This window comes from Pristiophorus japonicus, chromosome 1, assembly GCF_044704955.1.
Source record: "Pristiophorus japonicus isolate sPriJap1 chromosome 1, sPriJap1.hap1, whole genome shotgun sequence".
NCBI classification, from domain to species: domain Eukaryota; kingdom Metazoa; phylum Chordata; class Chondrichthyes; family Pristiophoridae; genus Pristiophorus; species Pristiophorus japonicus.
The window spans coordinates 110,290,005-110,317,572 of NC_091977.1; the positions used below are offsets into that span (position 1 = coordinate 110,290,005).

At 45.5% G+C, this 27,568-nt stretch overlaps 1 protein-coding gene across 5 annotated transcripts in view; it reads left to right on the top strand.

The window, feature by feature from the left end:
- LOC139265471 (uncharacterized) overlaps nucleotides 1-27,568 on the top strand; it is a 359,824-nt gene that overhangs the window by 46,448 nt on the left and 285,808 nt on the right. For all 5 annotated transcript variants that reach the window (XM_070882494.1, XM_070882503.1, XM_070882509.1 and 2 more), the window contains one exon: nucleotides 19,519-19,604. In XM_070882494.1, the coding sequence (XP_070738595.1) occupies nucleotides 19,519-19,604 (86 nt within the window). The remainder of the gene's footprint in view (nucleotides 1-19,518; nucleotides 19,605-27,568) is intronic.

The following is a 27,568-nucleotide window of genomic DNA, read 5'->3' on the forward strand; positions in this document are numbered from 1 at the left end:
TCTCGGAGGCAGAATACAATGGCACGCAACACGGAACCATTGAGTTTCAAACCCCACATCCTGCGCATCAGCAAAAATGTATATAGAAACATAGGGGCAATTGTAACCTAACCTGCCCATGGGGAAACTGACTGGATCGGGCACATTGTTTATTTTACACCCCACCTGATTTTACTGTCCATTAAAATCAACGGAGAATAATATTGGGCATGGTGTAAAACCGTTGTTCAACCCATTCCCGCTAGTTTCCTGCCTGGTGAGTTAGGTTAAAGTTACACCCTTCTGCAACATCACACACATCTGCCTTTATTTCACCCCACTGATGTTGAAATGTTCATCCAGTTCTTAGGCCGGAATTTTCCAGGCTGGTAGCGGGTGCAGTTGGTGGTGGGTTGGGTGGGAAAGTTGTTATTTTTGACAGCGGGTCGGGAACCTGGTGTCACCGTGCTCCCATGCGCCTTTCACTCTGGTGCGTCTGTCATTGCGGAGACGACCCGACCGGCAGCAACGGGGGATCCAATTGAAATCATTATCAGGTATTTACAGGCACTTAAGAGCCTTTTTCCCCCTACATTTTAAATTTCCCTGCATTGCCATGGGATTCATGATGCTCGGGAAGCACGTCTGCCTACCTGAGGCGGGAGTTCCGTGGCCATTGTTCCAGCTGATTACTTGACAGGTGGGAGCTTTTACTGTACATTTCATGCTAACAGATTATCACTTTCCTCAGGCAGAAGTTGTTGCTCAGTCCATTTCCAGCACAGATTTTGCAGGCTGCAAGTGTTTCCAGCAAAATCTCCATCCAGTGTTACCTCATTGGAAGAACTCTCTCACCATTGACAGAATGCTTCTGTCATCTGTACCTGCCATTTATTCCATCAACATGGGTGCCATTTATACTATCTCAACTTAGCCCTCCGAATTGGACCATGATGAGCCCCAACCAGCAGCTCCAGGCACACCAGCAGCACCAACATTCTCCGCAATCAACTGATGCTGCACAGGACACAGAGCATCAGCACCCGAGCACATTGCTGCCTGGGAGGCCACGGATGGCTTCATCATGGCCAGATTTAATTAACTTTATGCTGTACACCCACATGGCTGCCACATGATGCGCCAGGTTGACACCACCCCACACCAACACCTTAAAGCATCCCTACAATGACCAAGCCATTCCTTTAATACTCATCACCATTGCGGGGTTACAGTTATGTCTCACCATTCACTGCAACTCACTAAGCCACTTCCAAAGGTGCACACGAATCTGTCCAAGACCGGAAAGGGTTGATAATAAAGATTTTTATGTTTGACACCACATTTATAGGAAATTTACATAAATATTGGATAAAACACCCAAGTGGCTGCCCTTGTGTGTGGTTAGTTGGTATGATTGCACTAGGATAAGGGTGAGTGTGAGGGATAGCGAGTGCGATGGGGATGTGATAATGTAGATAGAGAGAAAGGGATGGGTGGAAATGCAAGGTATGTTGGTGTGAGTAAGGATGTGCAGGAGTAGGGAAGGGAAGGCTGAGTGATGGGGATGTGATGAGAGGCACAGCAGGTTGAAGTTGAGTGTGGCTTTTTTTCCTGATCTAAAGAGATGATTGAAACATTTGCGCCACTGCACCCAGGTCCTCCTGAACACGTCCCTGCTTGTGACCTCCTCTGCAATCTGCAACGAGGCTGTTTTGGTCTCCTGGGGAGGTCTCTTCCACTCACTGGAAGGAAAGAGGACCTCCCTGCATGCTCTTGACTCCCTCCAAAAGCACATGGAGGGAGTCATCGGAGAACCCATGGTCAGCCGTGCATCCCTGTGCAGTCATTCAGTCATTGCCAGTGTTTGCAGCACTCCATACTGACAGCACTATGTTAGATGAAACTTCAAATCTAATGTGGCCATGGTCCCTTTACAGATCCTGGCTGAAAACGCGTCACCAGATCCGCCCCATCTAATTGGGCCGGGTAATGTGCTGGATGGGCTTAATAGGCCCCATTAAATTAAGTTTATTTTCAACAGTGGGATGGAGATAGCAGCAGGGTTGCCACCCGCCACAGACACTGCCCGCACCGGACCTGCTGAGGTAAATAAAATTCTAGTCTAGTCCTCACCAGGCTTGACTTCTCCAACATTCTCCTTGCCAGCCAACTGAGTTTCATTCTACATAATCTATAGTTTATCCAAAATTCTACAATTAATATTGTCCCCTATCACTCCTGTCCTTCCCAATCTTCATTAGTCTCCCACCCCCCTCCATTATCCCCCGCCTCCCCCCCCCCCCCACTCCGCCGGCATGCATTGTATTCAAAATCTGTGTCTTTGTTTATATGTTCCTTTAGCCCTATGTCAGGGTTGATTCTCCCTTATCTGACTCTGTTATACTTTGTACCACTCCACTTTCAATTGCAATGCCTTCAGCTCTCTTGGCCCCACATTCTTGATTGCTTTTCCTAAACCCTTCCATCTTGCTACCTCTCTCCCCCACCCCCGACCTCCATTTCAAAAGCTTCAAAATCTTGCCTCTTTTATCATACCTTCAGTCACTTTTTCTCCCACCACTTCTTGGGATCTATTTATGCCTCTGAATCTTAGATCACTTTGAGGGTGATTTCGAACTCTCCATAGCTTTGAGAATCTTGAGATCTAGATCAACTTTTAATGATATGTCCAGGATAATGAATAGTAAACCCTGTCTGGTAATTATTTTTAGAGCTACTGGAAATTATCCAATGGGGGGAATTTTAACCTGGAGCAGTGCGTGGTTTTATGTGTGGGTGGGGAGTTAAAGTGGCCGGAAATGCATTTGTGTGGTTCCAGAGACCCAGGTTACCAATTTAAATATATTAATTGTTTAATCTAGCAATATTTCAACCTACATTCAAATTTAACAGCCCATCCACAGGTTTCCTGGGCTCCCTGAAACTCATCATTAAAACGAAGGCGAGAACACAACCACAATTCATGGGGCTCATTAAAAGTCAGGCAAATACAGCAATAAATACTCAATGCTGACAGCTGCCTTCTTACTAGGAAAGGGTTTGTTCAGAGTACTTGTGGTGAGATGTTAGTTTCTACGCTTTGGAAGTTTTGAGACTCAGATCAGAATGGGTGGCACCTTGGCTGCCATAGACTGGACCTCGGACAAGGAGCAAGATGACATTCAGCAACAGCTGCTGTGGAGAGATCTGCAGTTGGTGAGCAGAGAGGGGCACAGCATAGGGATTGAGCTCACAAGAGGCACTACCCATGTGACAGGCAGAGGCTCAGCTTCCTTGACCTCTCAGAAGTGCAGTGTTTCCAGAGGCTGAGGTTGTCATGTCAGGTGGTGGCAGACATCTGCAGCCTCCTAGAAGTAGATCTTCTCCCTGCTGGACTTGGTGGCCACACATTATCAGTGGTTGTGAAAGTAACTACAGCCCTCAACCTTTTTCCTTGTGGATTCTTCCAGGATCGAACATTGCGCAGCAGCAAGAAGCTGCAGGAATGACAAAGCGCAGAACACACATTGTCTGCAAATGAATCCAATGAAGAGGAGGGGAAGGAGAATGAAATGGAGGCAGAGGATGCAGATAGCGACCCCAGCACAGCACCAGCGACTTACATTGCTGCCCGGAATGCCAGAGATTCCATAAGGTTCAGTTAGTTACCATCACTGGATCAATTTAGCAACCACATCCAACGGCCACTCTCACCTCCCTGCCCACCAATCGCATTGACAAAAAGCAGGCCTACTACCTACCAACCACCCATTGCACACCCCCCCCCCCCCCCCGCCCGCCCTCCATTGGTCACTGTCAATTCATGTCTTCCCATTCATCAACAAGCAACTAAAAAGGCAAGGTGCCACCAAGTAACCAACAGTAGGCAACATGGGAAAGTGGTGTAATGTAATGAAATTTATATGATTATACTAAAGGACGGAAACGTAACAACTTAACATTTTCGCAAACACATGCTGGCATCCAGAATCTGCACAGCCATTGTCAAGGCCTGCATGGACTCATTTGATTGCCGCTATTGATGTTCCACAGAGTTGGCCACTGTATCCATGGAATATCCATCCTCTCAATGCCAAGCGACATCAACCCACTCCTGCTTGAGGTGGACTCCTCCATTCTCTCTCAGTTGTGGACAGTGTCTGTGACATGTTGGTCAGTTCATTGCAGATTTTCTGCTGTCCCTTAATGATTATCCCTTTTATAAACGGTTCCCAGGGTACAGCATCTGTGTCCAGCTGAGCAGAGCTTGGAGAGGGCCGCACCCTCTGATGCAGATTCTCTGGATAACCCCAACAGCGACAGACCTGAACGTCGCACCGCTATCGTAGCCTGGGAATTCAGATGCTTCGACATCGACATCACCGACCTGAGCGAGACATGGCAGGCAGGAGAAGGCCAGCTCAAGGAACAAGGTGGTGGATACACCTTCCTTTATAAAGGCAAACCTGAAAAAAACGGCGTCTCCATGGGGTTCAAAAATGACCTAGTTTGGTGCCTTAGAGATTCCCCTTGTCAGATAAACGAACGCCTTATGACCCTTCAGCTCACTTTAACCCGGAACCAGTACACTACGGTCGTCAGTGTGTATGCCCCAACTCTGGAAGCTACGGACGAGGCCAAAGAGGAATTCTACTCCAGCCTTGAACAATCCCTGTCCCAAGTCCCAATGGGCGTCAAGTTGATTCTACTTGGCAATTTTAATGCCAGAGTTGGAAAGGACATAGACCTCTGGAGAGGTGTGATTGGCAGGGAAGAAGTAGGGAAAACCAACTCCAATGGTATCCTCCTCCCGATGAAATGCTTAGAACATGGTCTTGTCATAACCAACACCATGTACAAGGCCTCATGGTAACACCCTTGTTCCAGGCATTGGCTCTGTAAGACTACATCATTGTCTGAGCGAGGGACTGCAAGGATGTCCGCATCACCCGTGCCATGACTGGAGCTGACGACTGCTGGACTGACCATCGCCTAATTCGCTCTGTTATTTCCATCAACTTACCCTCAAAATGGCGGCGGCAACAGAAACGCTGCCACAAAAAAATCAACAATGTAGCATTCAAAGACTCTGCAAAGAAAGCCCTATTCAGTCAATGCCTCACAGCCAACCTGACAACTCTCAATGAACCAGAGCCCGCAGAGTGTCCATAGTGGCTAGTCTGCCCTCAAGTCCACCATAATTAGCACCTGTGAAGAGACTCTTGGTTACTCTACCAGAAAACATCAAGACTGGTTTGATGAGAACGACCAGGAGATCCAGAAGCTAATAAACCGCAAACGCAAGACATTCTTGAATTGAAAACATCATCACAACTCGAGAAAAAGAAAACAGATCTACTCGTGACCTAAGGAACAGATGGTGGGTGGAAAGAGTGCAGGAGATCCAGCAACTAGCCGACAATCATGACGTGCGTGGATTCTTTAACATAGTCAAGACCACTTACGGTCCAAGTACCGAAGGACCTATACCACTGAGAGCAAAGAACGGAGAGGTGCTCATCAAGGACAGAGAGGCAGTCATGCCCGCTGGAAGGAGCACTTTGAAGGTCTCCTTAACCAAGACTCTGTCTTTGGCATGAGTGTCCTTGACTCTATCCCACAGCATGCTATTCAGCCACTATCTCAGTATAATCCAGCCTGGCATGTGGTTAAAAAGGCTGAAAAGCAACAAGACCTCAGGAGCAGATGGAAAACCACCAAAGTATTGAAGCATGATGGAGAAGTATTCTTAGCGCAAATCCATGACCTCATCTCTTTTATTTGGAAGAAGGAGATCATGCCTGGGGATCTCAGAAACGCCGTAATCGTGACCATCTCCAAGAAAAGAGACAAGTCCGATTGCAGTAATTACAGAGGCGTTTCCCTGTTGTCTGCCGCAGGGAAAACCATCGCAAGGATCTTCCTCAACCGTCTCCTCCCAGTGGCTGAAGAGCTCCTCCCAGAGTTGCAGTGCGATTCGGCCCACTAAGAGGCACAACGGACATGATTTTCACCCCGCGACAAATTCCAGGAAAATGTAGGGAGCAGTATCATGGCCTTATTTGACCTCACAAAGGCCTTTCGACTCTGTCAACCGAGAGGGATTATGGAGTGACCTTCTCAAATTCGACTGTCCTAAAAAATTTGTCACCATCCTCCACTTGCTTCGCGACGACATGCAAATCATAATCCTTACCAATGGACCCACTTGTTCGATAAGGCAGAGTGAGAGGGGTGTGATGTACACCATTGGATGTAAAGAAGAAAGAAAGAAAGACTTGCTTTTATATATACTTGCATTTATATGTAAGCGAATGTGCAACTGTATTCAACTTTCCTGACCTGGCGCTCGCAGCTGACCTCGAAGAAAGCTGCCTGCAAAGATCTAGCAATCTCTGTGGCGTCGATTTCAGTTCTCCTGACCTTAGTTTGAATCTGGCGCCAAATCAAGTGAATCTTTGATGACAGTGATGTTATCAAGCTGGCTAAGCAGCCAATCACATTGATAGCAAACCAGGAAGTAACATGCACAGATTTACTTTTTATAAATTTTACAGAGAATGAAATAAAGATTGAGACATACACTTATGATTAAGGTAGACGCTGAAATATAAACAAACTTTCAAAAAAAAACTTGTAATTCTTAATCATATTAATATAAACATTTGACATTCCACAAATATAAAATTAGGTTTTCAGGGCCAGAACTGTTGTTGAGCAGTCAGTACATTGTTAAAAACCGAGTTACACTTCTTTCAACAAAGCTTAAAGTATCAGGGGTTTTTTAACAGCGATATTCCATCATAAAAGGGGACGTTTTCGTCCTTGTTTGTGATTTCAACTGACGGCCGGCTCTGGGGAGTTCCACAGCCCAACGGGTGCTGAGCAGGAAATGACTGATCGCAACTTCTGGATTTCTGCGATTATCTGCATTTGTGCTAAATCCTGAAGTTGCAGTCAGTTTCAGAGGGATAATGACGGCAATTACTGACAGTTTTGACGTCATTACCTCCGCAAAATCCGGGCCCTTATATAGTCTGATTGGATTAAAAACAATAAGCATGAAGTCAAAGCTAGACAAACAAAAATATTACATTATTGTCCCGGTGACAAATATGCCCTCTTAGAAACAAAATACTGATATTATCTGGGTGCATATTTTATGCACTTAACTCTGTTTTGTGGTAGTTTGGAAAAGGTAATTTTGAAATGTTTCCCACAAAGAATCTGGAAAAAATGGTTACTTTTTAAATGTGGTTTAAAACATAGTCTATTCACATAAGTTAAAACAAAAAATGCACTGAAATTATAGAAACAGGCCATTTGACCTAATTTAAGGATCGTGTGTTTATAGAAACGTAGGGGGAAAAATTAATATTAGCCAATAAAGTTGCCAGTGTCACCGGCAACTGGAGTTAACGGCAGCTGAAAATGGCCACAACGCTAACGGAGCAAAATTAATCTGGGAGTTGACGCAGCACTTACCTGCCATGCCGCGCCTTCCTAATGGCGTTACTGGAGGCATCCAACCCAAAGTCTGTGTGCAGCAGCAGTGTTTGAGCTTCGCACAGCCTCTGGAAGCAAGGCTGTGGAGCTCACAAGGAATTGTGGGCAATTAAGTGGTCTGAGAATTAAAAGGGCCATGCACACTGAAGCAATAAAAAGAAGCTTCATAATCTCAGACCACTGGTCAGGGTGAGTGAATGCATCTTCAAAAGGTGTCGCCTACCAACTGCACCACTAGCATCACACTGCTCAATGCACAACCCTCACCGCCAATCACTCACCTACCAACAATCTGCTCCAATTACGAGGCGCATCTCCCATTTCTAGCCTCACCTCACCTCCAGCTGCCAAATCCTCAAGGTCAACCAACAAGGCCATTTGCAGTGCCCCCACTGAAAGTCAGCAGCCTTCCACCAGCCATGCTGCAGCCACTGGGGTAACACTGCATCAGTAGGATAGGAAAAGACACTCACTAAAATAATTCATATGGGTAATGAGTTGATTTCTTGATGTCACATTGGATGGATAGACATATATAGGTGGATTGGAAAGTGTGCTTTGTGGTGGCTTTTATTTCAGCATCGTGGCCAAAGGATGTTGTGATGGTCAGTAACAGATGGAAGGTATGGTCTGGGACTAATGTTGTAAGGGGATTTGGGGTTGCGGTCACTGGGAGCGCAAGTGGAAGATTCTAACCCAGATATCTCGGCCTCAAGGGGGCTGTCTGGGATGCATCATTCTGTCTGATCGTCTTCGGCTTCCTCCTCTTTTGTGTCTTCCTCTTCCCTCTGCAAGCGCATGCTGTAAATGTAAAATGACAGCATAAAGTGCTGGAAACGCAAGGGTAGCATGTGGTTATGTATGTTACTGGACTAGTAATCCAGAGCACAGGACTAATAATCCGGAGACGTGAGTCAAACCTACCACAACAGCTGTGGAATTTAAATTCAATTAATTAAATCAATCTGGAATAAAAAGCGAGTATCAGTAACGGTGACTGAAACTACCGGATTATCGTAAAAACCCATCTGGTTCATTACTGTCTTTTAGGGAAGGAAATTTGCTATCCTTACCTTGTCTGGCCCACAGCAGTGTGGTTGACTCTTAACTGCCCTCTGAAATGACTAAGCAAGCCACTCAGTTGTAACAAACTGCTACAAGAAACAATAATATGAATAAAACCAGAGAGACCACCTGACATCAACCTTGGCACCGACTTCGGACATGACAAAGGTACACCCAGCCCAGTCGACCTTGCAAAGACCTCCTCACAAACATCTGGGGACTTGTGTCAAAAGTGGGAGAGTTCACCCACAGACTACACAAGCAACAGCCTGACATAGTCATACTTGCAGAATCAGACCTTTCTGCCAATGTCCCAGACTCCTCCATCGCCATCCAGCAGCAGGACAGATCCACCAGAGGTGGCGGCACAATAGTATACAGTTGTTAGGGAGTGGCCCTGGGAGTTCTCAACATTGACTCCGGACCCCATGAAGTCTCATGGCGTCAGGTCAAACATGGTCAAGGAAACCTCCTGCTGATTAACACCTACCGCCCTCCCTCAGCTGTCGAATGAGCACTGCTCCATGTTAAACACCATTTGGAAGAAGCACTGAAGGTAGCAAGAGTACTCTGGGTGGGGACTTCAATGTCCATCACAAAGAGTGACTTGACAGCACCACTACTGACTGAGCTGACCGAGTCCTGAAGGACATAGCTGCCAGACTGGGCCTGCAGCAGGTGGTAAAAGAATCAACATGAGAGAAAAACCTACTTGACGTTGTCCTCGCCAATCTACCTGTTGCAGATCCATCATTCCATGACAGTATTGGTAGCAGCGACCACCACACAGCCCTTGTGGAGACAAAGTCCCGTCTTCATACTGAGGACATTATCCATCGTCTTGTGTGGCACAACCACCGTGCTAAATGGGATAGATTCAGAACAGATCTAGTAGCTCAAAACTGGGCACCCATGTGGCGCTATGGGCCATCAGCAGCAGCAGAATTATATTCCACCACAATCTGTAACCTCATAGCCCGGCATATCCCTCACTCTACATTAACATCAAGCCAGGCGACCAACCCAGCTTCATTAAGGAGTGTAGCAGAGTATGCCTGGCGTATCTAAGAATGATGTGCCAACGTGGGAAAGCTGCAACACAGGACTACATGCATACTAAACAATGAAAACAGCATGCTATAGACAGAGCGAAGCGATCCCACAACCAACGAATCAATCCTGCCACATTAAGTCGTGAATGGTGGTGGACCATTAAACAACTGACGAGGGGAGGAGGAGGCTACATAAATATTTCCATCCTCAATGATGGCAGAGCCCAGCATACGAGTGCAAAAGAAAAGGCAGAAGTGTTTGCAACCATCCTCAGCCATAAGTGCCGAGTGGATGATCCTTCTCGGCCTCCTCCTGAGGCTCCCACCATCACAGATGCCAGTCTTCAGCTAATTCGATTCACTCCCTTTGATATCAAGAAACGGCAGAGCACATTGAATAAAGCAAAGGCTATGGGCCATGACAATATCGTGCTAAAGACTTGTGTTCCAGAACTAGCCATTCCTCTTGCCAAGCTGTTTCAGTATAGTTACAATTTTGGCATCTATCCGACAATGCGGAAAATTGCCCAGGTATGTCTTGTCCACAAAAAGCAGGACAAATCCAATCTGGCCAATTACTGCCGCATCAGTCTATTCTCAATCATCAGCAAAATGGTGGAAGGTGTTGTTGATAGTGCTATCAAGTGGCACTTACTAACCCATAACCTGCTTACTGATGCCCAGTTTGGGCTCTGCCAGGATCACTCAGCTCCAAACCAATTTACAGCCTTGGTCCAAGAATGGACAAAAGAGCTGAATTACAGAGGTGAGGTGAGAGTGACTATATTTGACATCAAGGCAGCATTAGACTATGTGGCATCAAGGAACCCTAGTAAATAGGAATCAGGGAAAAAATTCTCCACTGGCTGGAGTCACACCTAGCAAAAAGGAAGATGGTGTGGTTGTTGGAGTCCAATCATCTCAACCCCAGGTTGATGCTGCAGGAATTCCTCAGGGAAGTGTCCTAGACACAACCATCTTCAGCTGCTTTATCAATGACATAGAAACATAGAAAATAGGTGCAGGAGTAGTCCATTCGGCCCTTCGAGCCTGCACCACCATTCAATATGATCATGGCTGATCATGCAATTTCAGTATCCCATTCCTGCTTTCTCTCCATACCCCTTGATCCTTTTAGCCGCAAGGGCCATATCTAACTCCCTTTTGAATATATCTAACGAACTGGCCTCAACAACTTTCTGTGGTAGAGAATTCCAGAGGTTCACAACTCTCTGACCTTCCCTTCATCTTAAGGTCAGAAGTGGGGATGTTTGCAGATAATTGCATAGTGTTCAGTTCCATTCGCAACTCCTCAGATAATGAAGCCGTCTATGCCAGTATGCAGCAAGACCTGGACGAAATTCAGGCTTGGATAGATAAGTGGCAAGTAACATTCGTGCCACAGAAGTGCCAGACAATGACTATCTCCAACAGGACAGCGGCTAGCCACGGCACTATGACATTCAAAGGCATTACCATTGATGAATCCACCAACATCAACATCCTGGGGGGAGAGGTTACCATTGACCAGAAACTTAACTGAACCAGCTACATAAATACTGTGGCTACAAGAGCAGCTGGAAGCTGAGAGTTCTGCGGCTAGTGTCTCACCTTCTGACTCCCCAAAGCCTTTGCACCATCTGCAAGGCACAAGTCAGAAATGTGATGGAACACTTTCCACTTGCCTGGATGAGTGCAGCTTCAACAACACTCAAGAAACTCGACGCCATCCAGGACAAAGCAGCCCACTTGATTGGCACCCGATCCACCGCCTTAAACATTCACTCCCTTCACCACCGGCACACTGTGGCTGCAATGTATACCATGTACAAGATGCAGTACAACAACTTGCTAAGGCTTCTTTGACAGCACTTCCCAAAACTGCAAACTCTACCACCTAGAAGGACAAAGGCAGCAGGTGCATGGGAACAACACCACCCCCAAGTTCCCTTCCAAGTTACATATCATCCTGATTTGGAAATAGATCGCGTTCCTTCATAGTCGCTCAGCCAAAATCCTGGAACTCTCTCCCTAACAGCACTGTGGGAGCTGCAGTGGTTCAAGAAGGTGGCTCACCACCACCTTCTCAAGGGCAATTAGAGATGGACAATAAATGCTGGCCTTAGCAGTGATGCCCTCGTCCCAGGAACGAATTAAAAAAATATATTCAACTGGTCCGGCAGCATCTCGACCTGAGGTGTGAACTCTGTTGTTCTCTCCACAGATGTTGCGTGATCTGCTGAGTATTTGCAGCATTTCCTGTCTTCTCAAAGGCCTTCCTTTACCATCTGAGCCCTTGCAAGTGTCCAACAGCTCTCGCTACACACTTAAAAAACTTTTCACATCTACTGTAGCAAACCACCACTTCAATAAAATCAAAAAAACCCCACCAAAACCTTCAATCCAAACTTAACTGAACGATGTGTGTGTCCCTTTAAGAGGTGCAGACATTGCCACAGTCAGCCTACTTGCACGCCAGGTTAACCTACCATGCATAGAACTCTGCGCTGAATTCAGCGCTCGGGTCGAAGTTCATGCTTGTGATGTTAAGTTGGCATTGCACAGCGATTTACATCACAGTGCCGTCATTTTGTTCGCGTGACGCTGCCAGTTACCAGCAGCGCAAAGGTAAGGATGAAAGCGGTGATGCCACAGTATCTGCCAGCAGCTGATGAAAGAGCGGCCGATGGACTCGCTAGCAGGTGCAAAAGAGTAATGGCCACCGTTTTAGCAGTATTTTAATGGCGCTACAGAGTGGTGTTAAGGCCACGAATTTCTAGCCCGTAAAGCTTTGAAGTAAATTGAGCAATAAAGTATTGCAGTTTAAAGTAATGTACCTTGAACTGTTTCTTTGAATGATTTTCACAACCTTCTGCTTACACTTGTTTCTTGGTGGATATCTGAGCTTTGCTGACTTTTCCAGTTATAAAAATGTAGCTGCAGGCAAAATAAATAAATAAAAACAATTTCAGCTAAAATTAGGTCTGGGACAAGCATCTCCTACATCTGCTTTCTTTGTTTTTAAAAATCTGCAAGATTACTAATCCTCTCTTTAGACTGTTCTGCATGTCATTAATGCAGACCAATAGTGTATTTCAGGGGATGAAAGGAGGCTATCTGTAGCATCACTAAACAAAATGCTGCATAATGATGGGATATTTTTCTTTCATGCTGTACACCTTAAGTTACAATCCACTATGAGCCACAGGGATCTGGTAACAATGCGAGACCTACATGCATTCAAGCCCTTTCATACAAAAGTGGGAGGGCAAAACATAATGATCTTTAACTATTGCTGCATGAAAAACATGAATAGCCTATGAGTCACACCAGGAGTTATTGCAAAGGACAATTCATATTGCTCATGGCAATAGCATACTTTGAGTGATAATGCAATATGCCAGACAAAGTTGAAATAAAATGAGAGCATATACAAAGTAGAAAGATTTGAGGGGTAATTTTAATTCCCGGGCAGAAATCCAGCAAAACACCTTCCTGAGATCTGCAGTGGGAAGTATGATCCATTGTAATGACCGGGCCTTATGAACATTCAGCTAATCAGCTGCCTGCCTAAAATGGGCATCCAGAGGCAGCATGTCGGCTTTGGACCTGAGAAGATCAGTTGGCCCAGAATCCATCAGGCCAGCAATCAGGTAAGACATGGAGTGGGTTCAGGAGGATTCCTGATGGCGGCCCTGAACATCTCAGCACCCTTTATCATTCTCATAAACTGTTGCGAGCACTAGCACAGTTGTATACACCCAGAAGATGTAGATTGTGAACTTTAAGAGGTAACATTATGTGACTTAAAGTGCATTGCACTACATAGAAAAAATGGGTATCTGAGCAAAGTCATTCGCAAGTCAATGGAACTACTTTGCAAGGCCTGGCTAGAAGAATGGAGGAGTCCACTAATAACACTTGTACAGTAGTGCAGGGAAGGCTTCTCTGCACTGCAGTCAACCACGGAGTGTGTGGCAACTCCAGGGGCATTGTAAGGTTCTTAGACTTGACATCATTTTTGCTTGCAAATAATTTTTATTGCGTTTGATCAAGTCTTGACACACTCAGGGGCCGAAATTGCCCTCCACCCGAAACGGATCGCACCTACCGCTTTTCAAGTGTTCCGTCCGTCCCAATGCATAGGGCGGACAATCTGGAGAAATTCAGCTCTTTGGTTTTTGTTTCCGGTCAGAGCAGTGTTGATGTGGGGAGAGGGGCGGAAGTGCGGTTGGGTCGGAGTAGCCGCCATTAGCGGAACGGAAGTTGGGGCGGGTCGGAGTGGCCTTCGCTCCAAATCATCAACGCTGCACTGATGACTTCATCGCGCTGGTGTGTCACAACTTCCCTTCCCTTCAGTTAAAGGGGAGGCCTGCTGCGAACTCTGCAGCCACTTTAGTGGCAAACACTGGGCCACCAGGGATGGTTTCGGCTGGACCAGCAGCCTGGCATCCAAGAGGGGGTGCCAGGCTGCCTGTTGGTGGCCGGGCTGAACCTGCGGGCATAATTCTCGGCTTGACCTGGCAGTCGGCCGAAAATAACACATAAAATGGAGTCAATGGAAGCACCACCTCCCCTTTAAGGGATGTCGCGCCACCCAGCCACAAAAAGGTACCGACAGCAAAAGTTGTCAGTGGCACCAACCAGCGGCGGTGCCGCTCCCGCGGGGCAATTCCGCATGGGACAATTTCAGAAAGATGGTCGACGCCGGGCAATTAGTTTTCAGTGCGTGCATGACACGGTGGGAAAATGAGCGGGGCGGTCCCCGACACCACTCCAAAACTAAAGGAGGGCAATATTCAAAATGGCAACCCCTCCTCGGCAAGTCCGCACCGACCCGTGGCTGCCGCTTTCAGGCGGCCATGGGCCTTATAAAAAGGGGCAATTTCGGCCCCTCAATATCTTAAGCAAAAGTCATACAGAGCAATAAACAATATTACCCACTTTCGCTTTGGGTAGCAGTGTAGGAGACAAAATTGGCCCCTTTTTTAAGTACCGTAAGAGGCGGTAACGGGACGGTAAGGCCTTATCGACCGGGGGGCCGACGGAGGATGCGACCCATCTGCAATTACCCCTGGGCCGGGGGCGGCGGAAACGACTTTCCGCATCGTCCGACGCTCTGACCCCTTGTCGGCCATGCGCCAACCCCTTGCCGCCTCACACCAACTTATCTTGCAGATACACCCATCCTGCTCTGTCTGTGCAGTTCCTTGCCTCCCCGTCTGACCATCCACCACTGACATTCACCCTCATCCTTGTGCAATGTCATGCCTCTCCCTCATAGTCATCCATATGTTCGACACATGCTAATACTCTCACTCATAAGTTTCTTCTTTCCCTCCTTGCAGGAGAAGAGAGCACAGAAAAGCAGAGGTGGCCTTCCAGCCATCTTACAACTAACAGCTACAGAGGAGGGGGTGCTGGAGATCAGTGGTGTCTTGGCGTGCCTGGCCATCGGAGATGGGGAGATAGGGGCCTAACAGCTACCTGGTGACACAATTAAATATCACACAGCCACTCAATCATGTTGACTTGATGTCAACAGCGAGTGAAATTTCAAACATTTGTATCTTGACAGTACTCATTTATGTCTTTTATCACCCACAGGGCCTTCACACGTTCCACAGGAGATGGTCGAGGATGCCGCCCCCAACTCCTCAGAGAAGCTTACTCCCTCTGACTTACGCACACAATGCACCAGCTCAGAGGTGGGAGAACTTAGAGAGATAAATTGGGGTTTCACATGGTGACTCATACTTCACAAGTGAGCAGGAACAGATGGTGGAGTCAGGGAAAGCAGTGCTGCGTCCATATCAGAGAGCGCAGGACTCTCGAATCTCTGCTCAGCTGGATGCAGATGCTGTTTCTCGGAGGCCATCGATGAACAGGATACTTCCGGAGCAACAACAGATGTACTGGCAGACGTTCCAGCCGCACTGTGCACCATTGCAGCGAGATTGGAGAAGTCCGTCTCAAGCATTAGTGGCATGATATCACAGGCCATTGCGATGATGTCTTCGTCCGCATTGAGCATCAAGTTTGGCAATCACACACGTGCATGCAGACCTTAATCAGTTACTTGCACATTATGAATGGCACTTTAAATGTGATGAATGATACCCTAGCCTTGGCCGTTCTGCAGCAAAGTGTTCTGCACATTACTCGCAGGGAAGTTCGGCTGGGCCATGAGAGGGATGTTGGTGAAAGTGGGACATGGAAGTGGGGACTTCCACCCATTACACCCCTCTTATGGAGCTTTGTGTCCCGATGGCCAAGTCTGCTCCTGCACTGGTGCAGGTGGAGTCTTCTTTGGCAGGGCCCTCACAGGCTCCAAAACCCAGAGGATGATGGCGAAGACCATCTCAGCAGTCAGAGCAGGGATCTGAGCAGTCTGCTTCTACCTCTGCTGAAGCAACAGGCGTTGCACCATAAAGAAGTGCTAGAAAAACAGTAAAGATTTGTATCGCTCCTGGGCCTCATACCTCGGGTGTCATCAGCCACATTTCAAGTGGATAGCCTTTGTCTCTGAGCAGCCAGCCTGTAGCTCTGCTCCGAGGTATGAAGAGATCAGGAAGGGCGGACTGCCGCAGGATCAAAGCATCATGGCAGCTGCCCAGGAATCTTGCGCACGTATGCATAAACATCTTGTGGTTGCACACCCGCTGCACATTGATGGAGTGAAAGCTGTTGCACCTGCCCGACTAAGGTAATTGAGGTTGGGGTCCGCTGATGGCATTTTAACTGGGACTGAACGGAGAGGCCGCCGTGGCTTTCCAACCTTCGTCGCCTCCAGGCTAGATCCAAGACTGTCCCATCCTCTGTCATCGAACTACAGTACACAGACGATGTTTGCGTCTGCGCACATTCAGAGGCTGAACTCCAAGTCATCGTCAACATCTTCACCGAGGCGTACGAAAGTATGGGCCTGACACTAAACATCCGTAAGACAAAGGTCCTCCACCAACCTGACCCCGCCACACAGCACTGACCCCCTCAGTCATCACTATCCACAGTGCGGCCCTGGACAACGTGGACCACTTTCCATACCTCAGAGCCTATTATCAGCAAGGGCAGACATCGACGATGAGGTTCAACACCGCCTCCTGCAATTCCCGTATTGGACTGTTCAGTCACCTGAGAACTCACTTTTAGCATGGAGGCACTAATTCGAGGGACTGCCTATGATGACCCGACTGAAGCAGGTCAGCAGCTGGTGGGAAGGACAAAGAGGTTCTTCAGGTAAGTGACAACATTTCCTTTGTGGGGTCAGGAAGAGCAGGGCTCCACAAGGAAAATAATGGCCTCCTCTGCCTCGGAATAAACCCCATATCTTCTGCGAGACCTTCCCGAAATGCTTTCCCCACCACTTACCTGCAAGCTCTTGACCGTTCAACCTTCCCCTGCTGACAGCTGCAATGTGTCCTCGTGCCACCTCCCCCCACACCCTCCGTGTCCCCCCTTTTCAGGTGGGAAGTGAACTAGTGGCATTTAGATGAGGTCTGGTGGCTAAAATTGCCTTGGCATCTTGCTGCCTCTGGTGGGTGGGAAATTAGCCCGAGCAGTTTCCTGTTAAAATCCACCCCAGAATTCGTGTTTTTTGTGAAAATGTAGTCATGAGTGAAAAGTGAAATTTCACCTCTTTTATTTTACTTTTCTTTTCTAAAATGATTGGAGACAGAATTGGATTCAACCCATGTTTTTTCATTGTTTGTTGAAATCCATCTAAACATAAACAGTTTATTTTAAACCTAGGTTTCATATTTAATCTTCATAATTTGTTGACATTTGCACAATAATGCCCTGAAAGCAATAAACACTGGCATTGTGTTATGTTATTCATTTCAATGCTCTTAGAATGATGGTTACACTTCCAGCCTGAAATTGACAAGTGCATTCCAGTGTCTGAAGTTCCCTGACCAAATTATCTCAGCCTCTGTTTACTCAACAATGGTTAGTGCTTGTGCGCTTAAAGGGACTTAGTTGAACATGAGAAGAATAATGCATTGAATGTTACAGTGCATAACACTCCTATCTTTATAAAACAGCACATCATCTGATATAACACAAGCAATACCAAGAGAAATCCATTATTTCATATTTTAAAAAAAATATTCTATTTTATAAAAACATTTCTTCTGTGCAAGGTCTTTTGCTCCCCATTCTCTTCCTCACTTATCCTTCTCTGCTTCTCTCCCACCCTACAATTTCCAGAATATTGTGATTGACAGAAAAACAGACTAATCACAAAGAATGACAGAACTTGCTGCTTATAAGTGGCATCCCTTCACTGCTCCTGTGCATTGATGGGAAATTACTTAGAACTGAGGAAGGAAACCATGAAGGACTTTTTTTAGTAGTGAAAGTGGTCAGAATTTGTTCTTTTCAATGTATAAAATATCCAAACAAGATAAAGCATAAAGGTAAACTTTTTCTGAAGTAACTTTGTTGTAAAAAAACCAATGTAAGATACTATTAGGGGCTGTTCATTTAGTAAATACAGCATATTGCATATATGTGATCAATGAAACTTAGCAGTTTGTAATTTTGCCATGATTTAATATTTGAAGTTCATCATGTATTCAAAATGGTTACACCCAGCTAAAATTCCACGATTAGCTCGGAGAGAACTCAAAAACAACCAGCAAAAAAAAATGTAAACAGCAGAAATTCTGAAGGGCGATACCGTTATTCAGGTTTTAAGTGAAGTTCTGAATAACAATTCTGAATTTAAACATGTAAGCAGAATATTTTAATTACATTGTTACCGAGATACTTGATTAAGAAGGAAAGATGTAAATTAGTTAAATCATTTTTAAAGTTTTCTTTTTCTTGGTCCCATTTTAAGAACCTGCATCTATGAACCGTTGAGATATAGTTCCTATTTGATTTGTTCGGCAGGGGATGTTCCCTCCCCCCCACCACCCCAAGTAAATTGCAGAGTTTTGGCCCCGATATTGATAGGGCTGGTTTTTCGAGTGGTGGGAGGAGCCTCGGTCGGGAAACCTGGAGGTCTGGGTGTCGCGCATACTGTAGAGTTTTGACTCCACAACCTGCCTCATTTTTTATCGAAAGGATCCCACCTAATTGACAGGCTTGGTTCCCAGTTGGGCAGAGAGCACTGTGGAGCAGGCCACAGGAGTGGGTAAAGATCCTGCAGCTGTTAGTGGGAGTGGGGGGGGAGTCCAATCTCCGACTCGAGTGGGGGATCCGATCCCTGACTCCAGGGGGTCTTTGGAGGGTTGACAGGATGACAGGGGAGTTCTGATGGTAGGGAAGTGGGTAGCTTGAAGGAAGCACTCCTGCTCCTCCTGGCCCAAGCAGTGCTCCAAAGGCACTTACGTATCCCCTGAACCTGTAGAGGAAACCCGGCTGGCCAGGGTTAACACTGACAGACAGGTTAAATATGAGGCTCCCATTCTCACTTTAAATTTAAATGGCCATCCGGCTCCTGGCAGCGGGTTGGCTGCCCGCCCCCTGTCCTGCCTCCGTTAAACCTGCAAGTGGGCGGGTTGGAGGCAGATTTTTACATCTCACCCGACCCCAAGCTACCCGTTTTTGGCAGTTAAAATTGCCCCCTTAAGAAAGATAACATTTATTTTTGAGGAAACACCTCATTATGTCTCAGCAGATCTTTTACAAACTGCTTTACAATTTTATTTTTATTGGAGATGTGCATTCCTGCCTCACTCCTGCTCCCCAGAACTCAGTTTTGAAACTGTGTAATCTACAGCTCATTGTGAGCCATGAACAGGAATTCCTCTAGTTTCTAAACATAATTTGGCATAGATTCTACATATATGCAGACATTCTACACCAAAGCTGCTGCATTGTAGTTGTTTAAGGGAGCTATCATTCTCTCACAGAAAGCTCCATTAGAGTAACTTTTAGAACAACATTATTGTTTTATTTTCTGTAGGTCAACAAATACAAATCAACCGCGATCAGCTGATGACTGTTGGAGATCCAGTAAAAAAACACCCCTGCATGCTGACCCTTCAAATGGTATGAGCTTACAACCATAGAAGTATAGAAATTTACAGCACAGAAGGAGGCCATTTGGCTCATCGTGTCCGTACCGGCCGACAAACAGCTATCTAGCCTAATCCCACTTTCCAGCTCTTGGTCTATAGCTTTGTAGGTTATGGCACTTCAGGTGCATATCCAAGTACTTCTAAAATGCTATGAGGGTTTCTGGCTTTACCACCCTTTCAGGCAGTGAGTTCCAGACCCCCACCACCCTCTGGGTGAAAACATTTCTCCATAAATCCCCTCCAAACCTCCGACCATTAACTTTAAATTTATGACCCTGGTTATTGACCCCAGCCTATCCAATCTTTCCTCATAGCTAAAATAATAATATTTAGGGTATGTTATCTCTAGCCCTTTTTTGTTGCCCCAGTATTACTAGAGCTTCCCTTGAGATGCAGGACAGGTCTAGTGTTTGCAATAGGTAATTATGGAGCATTCCCTGTGCTCTGTCTCAATTTCCTGTGTTTGCGTCTAAAATGTGTTCATTTCCAGGAAGCTGGCAAGGTATCTGACACCTGGACACCACTCAGGCTGGAGAGTTTGAAAGCGTCTGTCAGTAAGAGGAAGGGTAAAAAGTATGTGGCCTCCTTTTTCTTGCAGGACCCATTGGACTTTCAGTCCTGGAAGCCTTTTGGTGATTACTCTACAACATCCAGAAGGCTTAGAGGCCAATGGCCAGTCCCACAGATGCCTGCCTTTGAGCCCCGTAGCTGTGCTTTCCTTCCACCCCCAAATCGTGGGACAAGACCTTGCCAATGGGTAGGCCTATGCCGGACAAGCAACTGGACCATGTTAATGATCCTACCCACTTAAGTTCAGGCATACCTTGGTCAGGACAGGTGAAGTGCACTTCAGGTGCCCTGTACCTGTTCAGTGCTCAGATGCATGGCCCCCCAGAAAAATTATGCTGTTATCAGTTTAGATATTTCTTATGTACGAGCATTCAGAGCAGGCCGGCTCATCAAAGAGGAACCTGCTGCTGTAAGTTAAAGCATGTTGAAAGTTCCATGAAAAAATGTATGTTAAGACTATTAAGTCTCCTGTTTCCCAACCAAAGCAGCTGCTCCATACCTACTGAAAATAGCAGCAATTTCTGAAAGATCTAGGTAGGAAACATTTAGAAAATACTTGGGTATTGTGAAAAATCTACAGGTAAAGGAAATTTCTTGTGTTTCAGTCCCTGCTCAGTCCGAATTAAAATGCCATCAGCGTCCTTTTGAATAAGGAAATTTAAATTCCGCATCATAGGACCTCAATTTTTTTTAATTCGCTCCTGGTATGTGGGCATTGCTAGCAAGTCCAGCATTTATTGCCCATCCCTAATTGCTCTTGAGAAGGTGGTGGTGAGCCACCATTTCAGAGGGCAGTTAAGAGTCACGTGTCGGCCAGACCAGGTAAGGACAGCAGATTTCCTCCCCTAAAGGACATTAATGAACCAGATGGGTTTTTACAACTATCCAGTAGTTTCATGGTCACTATTTATTTAGTAACTGAATTTAAATTCTGCAGCTGCCATGGTGGGATTATGAACTCATGTCTCCAGATCATTAGTCCAAGCCTCTGAATTACTAGTCCAGTAACATAACCACTATGCTACTGTACCCCTAAATTACCTTATTCATTTCTTATGTCATCCACTTCAGATCTGGAGTGACTTCTGCCTCAATATTGGTAACTCTTCCACTAACCTTCAATCTGCATACATATTTAAGCTTTATATTTGCCCCAATATTACTTCAACCTGGAAGGAATTTCAGCGTGTGTCATTTCGTCTGTGGCATTTTAGTACAGGCAAATCATTATTATTTTACTTCCGGGTTTGGCGTTGAGTTTACCTGAAAATAAACATAAACATTAAACCGTGCCACCCGCCTGGGTGACACAGCAGACATTTTCAAGGCCCCTTTTTTTTTTTCCTTTTTTTTTTTGTTTTTTTTTTTGGGGCGCTAAAATCAAATTTTTTCCAGTGCCCCCTATAAAAGGGGAGGGGGACACTAAAAGCACCGGCAATTAAAACAAATTAAACTTTAAAACGTAAAATCAAATTAAAATTTGGTTGCCGGGCGTGATGATGCACTCCAGTCCCTCCGGTGCCTCCGGGTTTGGCGTTGAATCCGTGGCAGTGAGCGTCCAGGTGCGGACCCGCATGACGCAATCTCAACTGCAGCATTAATGGGGCCAATCCAAAGATGAAATTTGGAGGAGGTGGGAGGTCTGGCACAGAGACAGCAATTCTAGAATAAGGATTCAGGACGCTCAAAGGCTGCGCCCTGGTTTAATGTCGCTTCCCTTGATGTACTACTGGCAGTGAGGAGTCGGAGAGAGATTCTCTTCCCCAGCAATGGGAGGAAGAAACCGACTGTTGCCACAAAGAAAGCTTAGCTGGAGGCAGCCGAGGACATCAGCAGCAGAATCAGTATACTACGCTCCTGGGTTCAGTGCAGGAAGTGCTTTAATAACCTAACCAGGTCAGAAAAATTGGTTCCTTTTGAGGTTGCACCATCACAGGGCTCATACTTACTATGACCAGCTCAAATGCATGTACTTTTGTGGCTCCAGTTAGACCAATAATTGGCTTTTCACCTGGTGATCCTAGTTCATAAGTGGACAAGAGCAGACAGTGGTGGCAGGTGTAATATAGAGCTCCCCCTAGTGGACTACTGCTCCACCTAGTGGACCACTGTGGTAATGCAACTACTCATGTAAATACAATAAAAGGATCATGTGACATGTTCCTGTAGAGCCATCTTGTGTATGTGTGTGTTTGTGATGTCGTAAAGAATACATAGAAACATAGAAACATAGAAAATAGGTGCAGGAGTAGGCCATTCGGCCCTTCTAGCCTGCACCGCCATTCAATGAGTTCATGGCTGAACATTCAACTTCAGTACCCCATTCCTGCTTTCTCGCCATACCCCTTGATCCCCCTAGTAGTAAGGACCTCATCTAACTCCTTTTTGAATATATTTAGTGAATTGGCCTCAACAACTTTCTGTGGTAGAGAATTCCACAGGTTCACCACTCTCTGGGTGAAGAAGTTCCTTCGCATCTCGGTCCTAAATGGCTTACCCCTTATCCTTAGTCCTCTGGTTCTGGACTTCCCCAACATTGGGAACATTCTTCCTGCATCTAACCTGTCTAACCCCGTCAGAATTTTAAATGTTTCTATGAGGTCCCCTCTCATTCTTCTGAACTCCAGTGAATACAAGCCCAGTTGATCCAGTCTTTCTTGATAGGTCAGTCCCTCCATCCCGGGAATCAGTCTGGTGAACCTTCGCTGCACTCCCTCAATAGCAAGAATGTCCTTCCTCAGGTTAGGAGACCAAAACTGTACACAATACTCCAGGTGTGGCCTCACCAATGCCCTGTACAACTGTAGCAACACCTCCCTGCCCCTGTACTCAAATCCCCTTGCTATGAAGGCCAACATGCTATTTGCTTTCTTAACCGCCTGCTGCACCTGCATGCCAACCTTCAATGACTGATGTACCATGACACCCAGGTCTCTTTGCACCTCCCCTTTTCCTAATCTGTCACCATTCAGATAATAGTCTGTCTCTCTGTTTTTACCACCAAAGTGGATAACCTCACATTTATCCACATTATACTTCATCTGCCATGCATTTGCCCACTCACCTAACCTATCCAAGTCGCTCTGCAGCCTCACAGCATCCTCCTCGCAGCTCACACTGCCACCCAACTTAGTGTCATCTGCAAATTTGGAGATACTATATTTAATCCCCTCATCTAAATCATTAATGTACAGTGTAGATCACATTGGCGCTATAGGATCGGATTTCTGGTTTCCCTAGCTGAAATTTTTGTTGGTGGATGTTCCAACCAACCAGCAGAGAGACTTTGAAAGGTTCTTTGTTTTGTAGCACAGCTAAAAATCCAAGCTAAATTTCAAGCACACTTGGCTCAACTGTCAGAGTCCAGATGGCTGTGCCTAAGGGAATAATAGGGTGCTTGGGTAAGTTCCATTGCGACCGAGAGACTTTCGGAGCGTATGTGGAGCGGCTAGAAATGTTTTTCACCGTAAATAGTATCGTCGAAGTTCCTGATGATGAAAACCATAACTGAGTGGTATTAGATAGAAAACAGGCTGTTTTCCTGGCTGAAGCAGGCCCCAAGGTGTATGAAATCCAGAAAAATGTGCTTGTTCCCGTCAAGCCAAAGGACACGCCACTGACAAAGATTCGCACTACAGTCCTGAGCCCCTGGAAATTGCTGAAATTTACTGTTTTGAAAAACAATATCAATTACCTGACGAGAGTGAGTACACATTCACTGTCGTTTCGGAAACTTTCAGGACCGAGCATTGCGTGACCGCTTGGTTTGTGTGATGAAAAATTAAGCAATCAGAAGAAAGTTGTTGACAACCCCTAACTTGACTTTTGATTTAGCTTGTCACAGCTATGTCGATGAATATGGCCGATCAATACTCCAGAGAATTTTGCATCATTTCCAGTCATCAGACAAAAAAGGTGAATTGCCTGCAGGTTAAAAGTAAAAGGCAGTTGGGCCCCAAGGCCTCAGCAACTGGCCAAGGTGACAGTGCATTGAAGTCATGCTATCGTTATCTGGAACATCACATTGCTCAAAGCTGCCCATATGTGAGGGCAGAGTATTTCTTCTGCAAGAAAACAGGACATCTTGCGAAGGTGTGCTGACTGAAGAATAACCCGATGCTCAATGCTAGAAGTAGAAATTGCCAGAGTCTACATAGCATTGAAGAGAAGCAACAGGACGAAGAGGTTCTGGAGGTACACATTATCGGCGCACAAGGGTACCGAACAACGATTCGCGATGTATCGTCATCTAATTGGATGTTGCAGGAACCAGGATACCCATGGAAATTGACACTGGTGCATCTGTGAGCATAGTACCGGAATCGCTGTATCTCGAGAAGTTGAGTGATTTTCCACTGGAGAAATCAAAGATAGAGCTGCGAGGCTACTCAGGAGAGCAAATCCCTGTGGTAGGACGTATCACCATACCGGTGAAATACAAGGATCAATTTCAGAGCTTGCCTTGAAGGATGATGTCATCAAGCAGTATCCGAAAATGTTCCGCGAAACAGGCAGTCCGATCCAAGACTTCAAGGCAGTGTCAGAGTACAGAAGGATGCAAGCCACGTCCCATAGCATAGGCACTCAAGGAGAAAGTTGAGTAAGAACTCAAAAGACGAGAAACTGAGAACATTATCTCTAAAGTAGATCTAAGTAATTGGGCTACACCCATTGTTGTTGTACCTAAGTCAGATGGTAAGGTAAGGTTGTGTGGTGATTATAAAGTAACCGTAAACCAGGTTCTCGAGGGTAATCTACCCAATACATTGCCAAATGTAGAAGATTTGTTCACAATGCCGACAGGTGGTCAGATCTTCTCAAAGTTACATCTAACAAATGCCTACTTACAACTTGAACTAGCTGAGGAGTCCAAGTCATGCTTGACTATAAATAATCATCTAGGCTTATATCAATTTAATAGGCTACCATTTGGAGTGTCTTCTTCCCCTTCTATATTCCAAGGGTGATGAACCAGATTCTGCAAGGCATTGAAGGTATGTTATTTAGATGACATACTCATTTCAGCACCAAACAGGAAAATCCATAATAACGTATTGAATGAAGTGCTCAAATGGACAGCGAAGCACAGAGTACAAGTGACTGTTCACAAGTGTGAGTTATTTCAAAACTCAGTGGAATACTTAGGGCACAAGAGTAGACAAATATGGTTTACAGCAAACGAAAAGAAAGCTGGATGCAATTAGAAATGCACCCACTCCCAAGAATGTCACTGAACTTCGATCATTTTTGAGTCTTTTGAACAATTATGGGAAGCTCCTACCAAATTTGGCTACAGTATTACATCCACTGAATGAGCTGTTGAAAAAACAGGTCCATTGGAAGTGGTCAGAAGAATGCGATACAGCCTTCAAGGTATGTAAAAGCCAGTTGGTAGAGAGTACCATGTTAGTACATTTTGACGTATCTAAGCTAGCATGTGACGCCTCTCCATATGGAGTTGGAGCAGTGATCTCTCATGTACTAGTTAGTGTGAGGAGAGACCAATTGCTTTTGCTTCACGCACTCTCAGTGCCAGTGAGCGTAATGATGCGCAGTTGAAAGGGAAGCTTTGGCATTGATTTTGGGGGTCAAGAAGTTTCACAAATACTTATATGGCCGTAAGTTTACCATCGTTACTGACCAGTAATCCTTCATCCAACGTCCCTAGTTTCAACCTTAGCTGCAGCGCGAATGCAGAGATGGGCTTTGATTTTTTCAGCATAGACCTATGACATTGAGTAAAGACAATCAGCTGATCATAGTAATGCTGATGCTATATCCAGGTTGCCATCTCTATCACAATTTACACCCAATGGGGAAGAAGTGGTCTATTTTTCATACATTGATGAGCTGCCAGTCACAGCTGAAGAGATTGGTGGAACAACCAAACGTGGCCCAGTTATGTAAAAGGTGTATGATTACATAGCAACTGGCTGGCCAAACCAGGTGTTAGAGGAAGATATTCATCCATGCTCCGTGCGTAAGAATGAATTATCAGTGGATAAAGATTGTATCATGTGGGGTGCAAGAGTAGTTATTCTAAATAAGTTCAGGTCCAAATTGTTAGGAAATCTTCATGACCAGCACCTGGGAATGTGCTTGACCAAAAGTTTTGCACGCAGTTACTTATGGTGGCCAGGTCTCGGTAAAGATATGGAGTACATCATTAGTCAGTGTACAACATGTCAAATGGTAAGCAAGAAACTACCATTAGTACCATTACAGCCATGGAAATGGCCTCCCAGGGTGTAGTAAAGGTTACATGTAGATTTTGCTGAGCTAGAAGGACAACAATTGTTCATTGTGATTGATAGCCTTTCGAAGTGGGTAGAGGTATTTGCGATGCAGAAAATAACAACAAGTAAAACACCAGACAATTTGCGAAGATTGTTTTCTTCATATGACCTCCCAGAAGAAATTGTATCTGATAATGGGCTGCTATTTTGTTCAGAAGAATTTGCACAGTTCATGAACAGAAATAGTGTGAAACATACCAAAGTTCCACTATATTACAATGCTTCAAATGGTGCAGAAGAGCACACAGTGCAAATTGTATAACATGCCTCATCAAGCAAATGCTGGATCCAAATCCAAACAAACAGCAGTTGTTGTTGGACCACAAATTGGCAAATTTTCTGATTACTTATCGGAATACTCCTCATACAACTACTGGTAAAACACCAGCAGAGTTGTTTTTCAAACAACAGCCACGAACCAGGTTGTTGTTGTTAAAACCAAACTTGGCACAGTCAGTAGAAGAGAAACAATTAAGACAGAAAGAGAATCATGATAGAGGTAGGGTAAGAGAGAGAAGTGTGAAATTGAATCAGAAGGTTAGAATGAAGAACCATCACCATAAATTGTTAAAGTGGTTACCGGGAAGAGTAATGAAGATATGTGGTCCTCGCACATATTTGGTCAAGATGTTTGATCATGGACAGGTTAGGTTTGTTCACATTGATCATATTTTACCTACAGATGTGGAAGGAGTTGAAAGTTGGAATGATTTGATTATTTCTGATGAGTCAGAGGAAGACAAAGGGTTTGATTAGGAAGGGGGAAATAGAATATGAGAGGAAGCTGGTCGGGAACAGAAACACTGACTGCAAAAGCTTCTATAGATATGTGAAGAGAAAAAGATTAGTGAATACAAACGTAGGTCCCTTGCAGTCAGATTCAGGCGAAATTATAATGGGGAACAAAGAAATGACAGACCAGTTGAACACATATTTTGGTTCTGTCTTCACGAAGGAAGACACAAATAACCTTCCGGAAATACTAGGGGACCGAGGGTCTAGTGAGAAGGAGGAACTGAAGGAAATCCTTATTAGACGGGAAATTGTGTTCGGGAAATTAATGGGATTG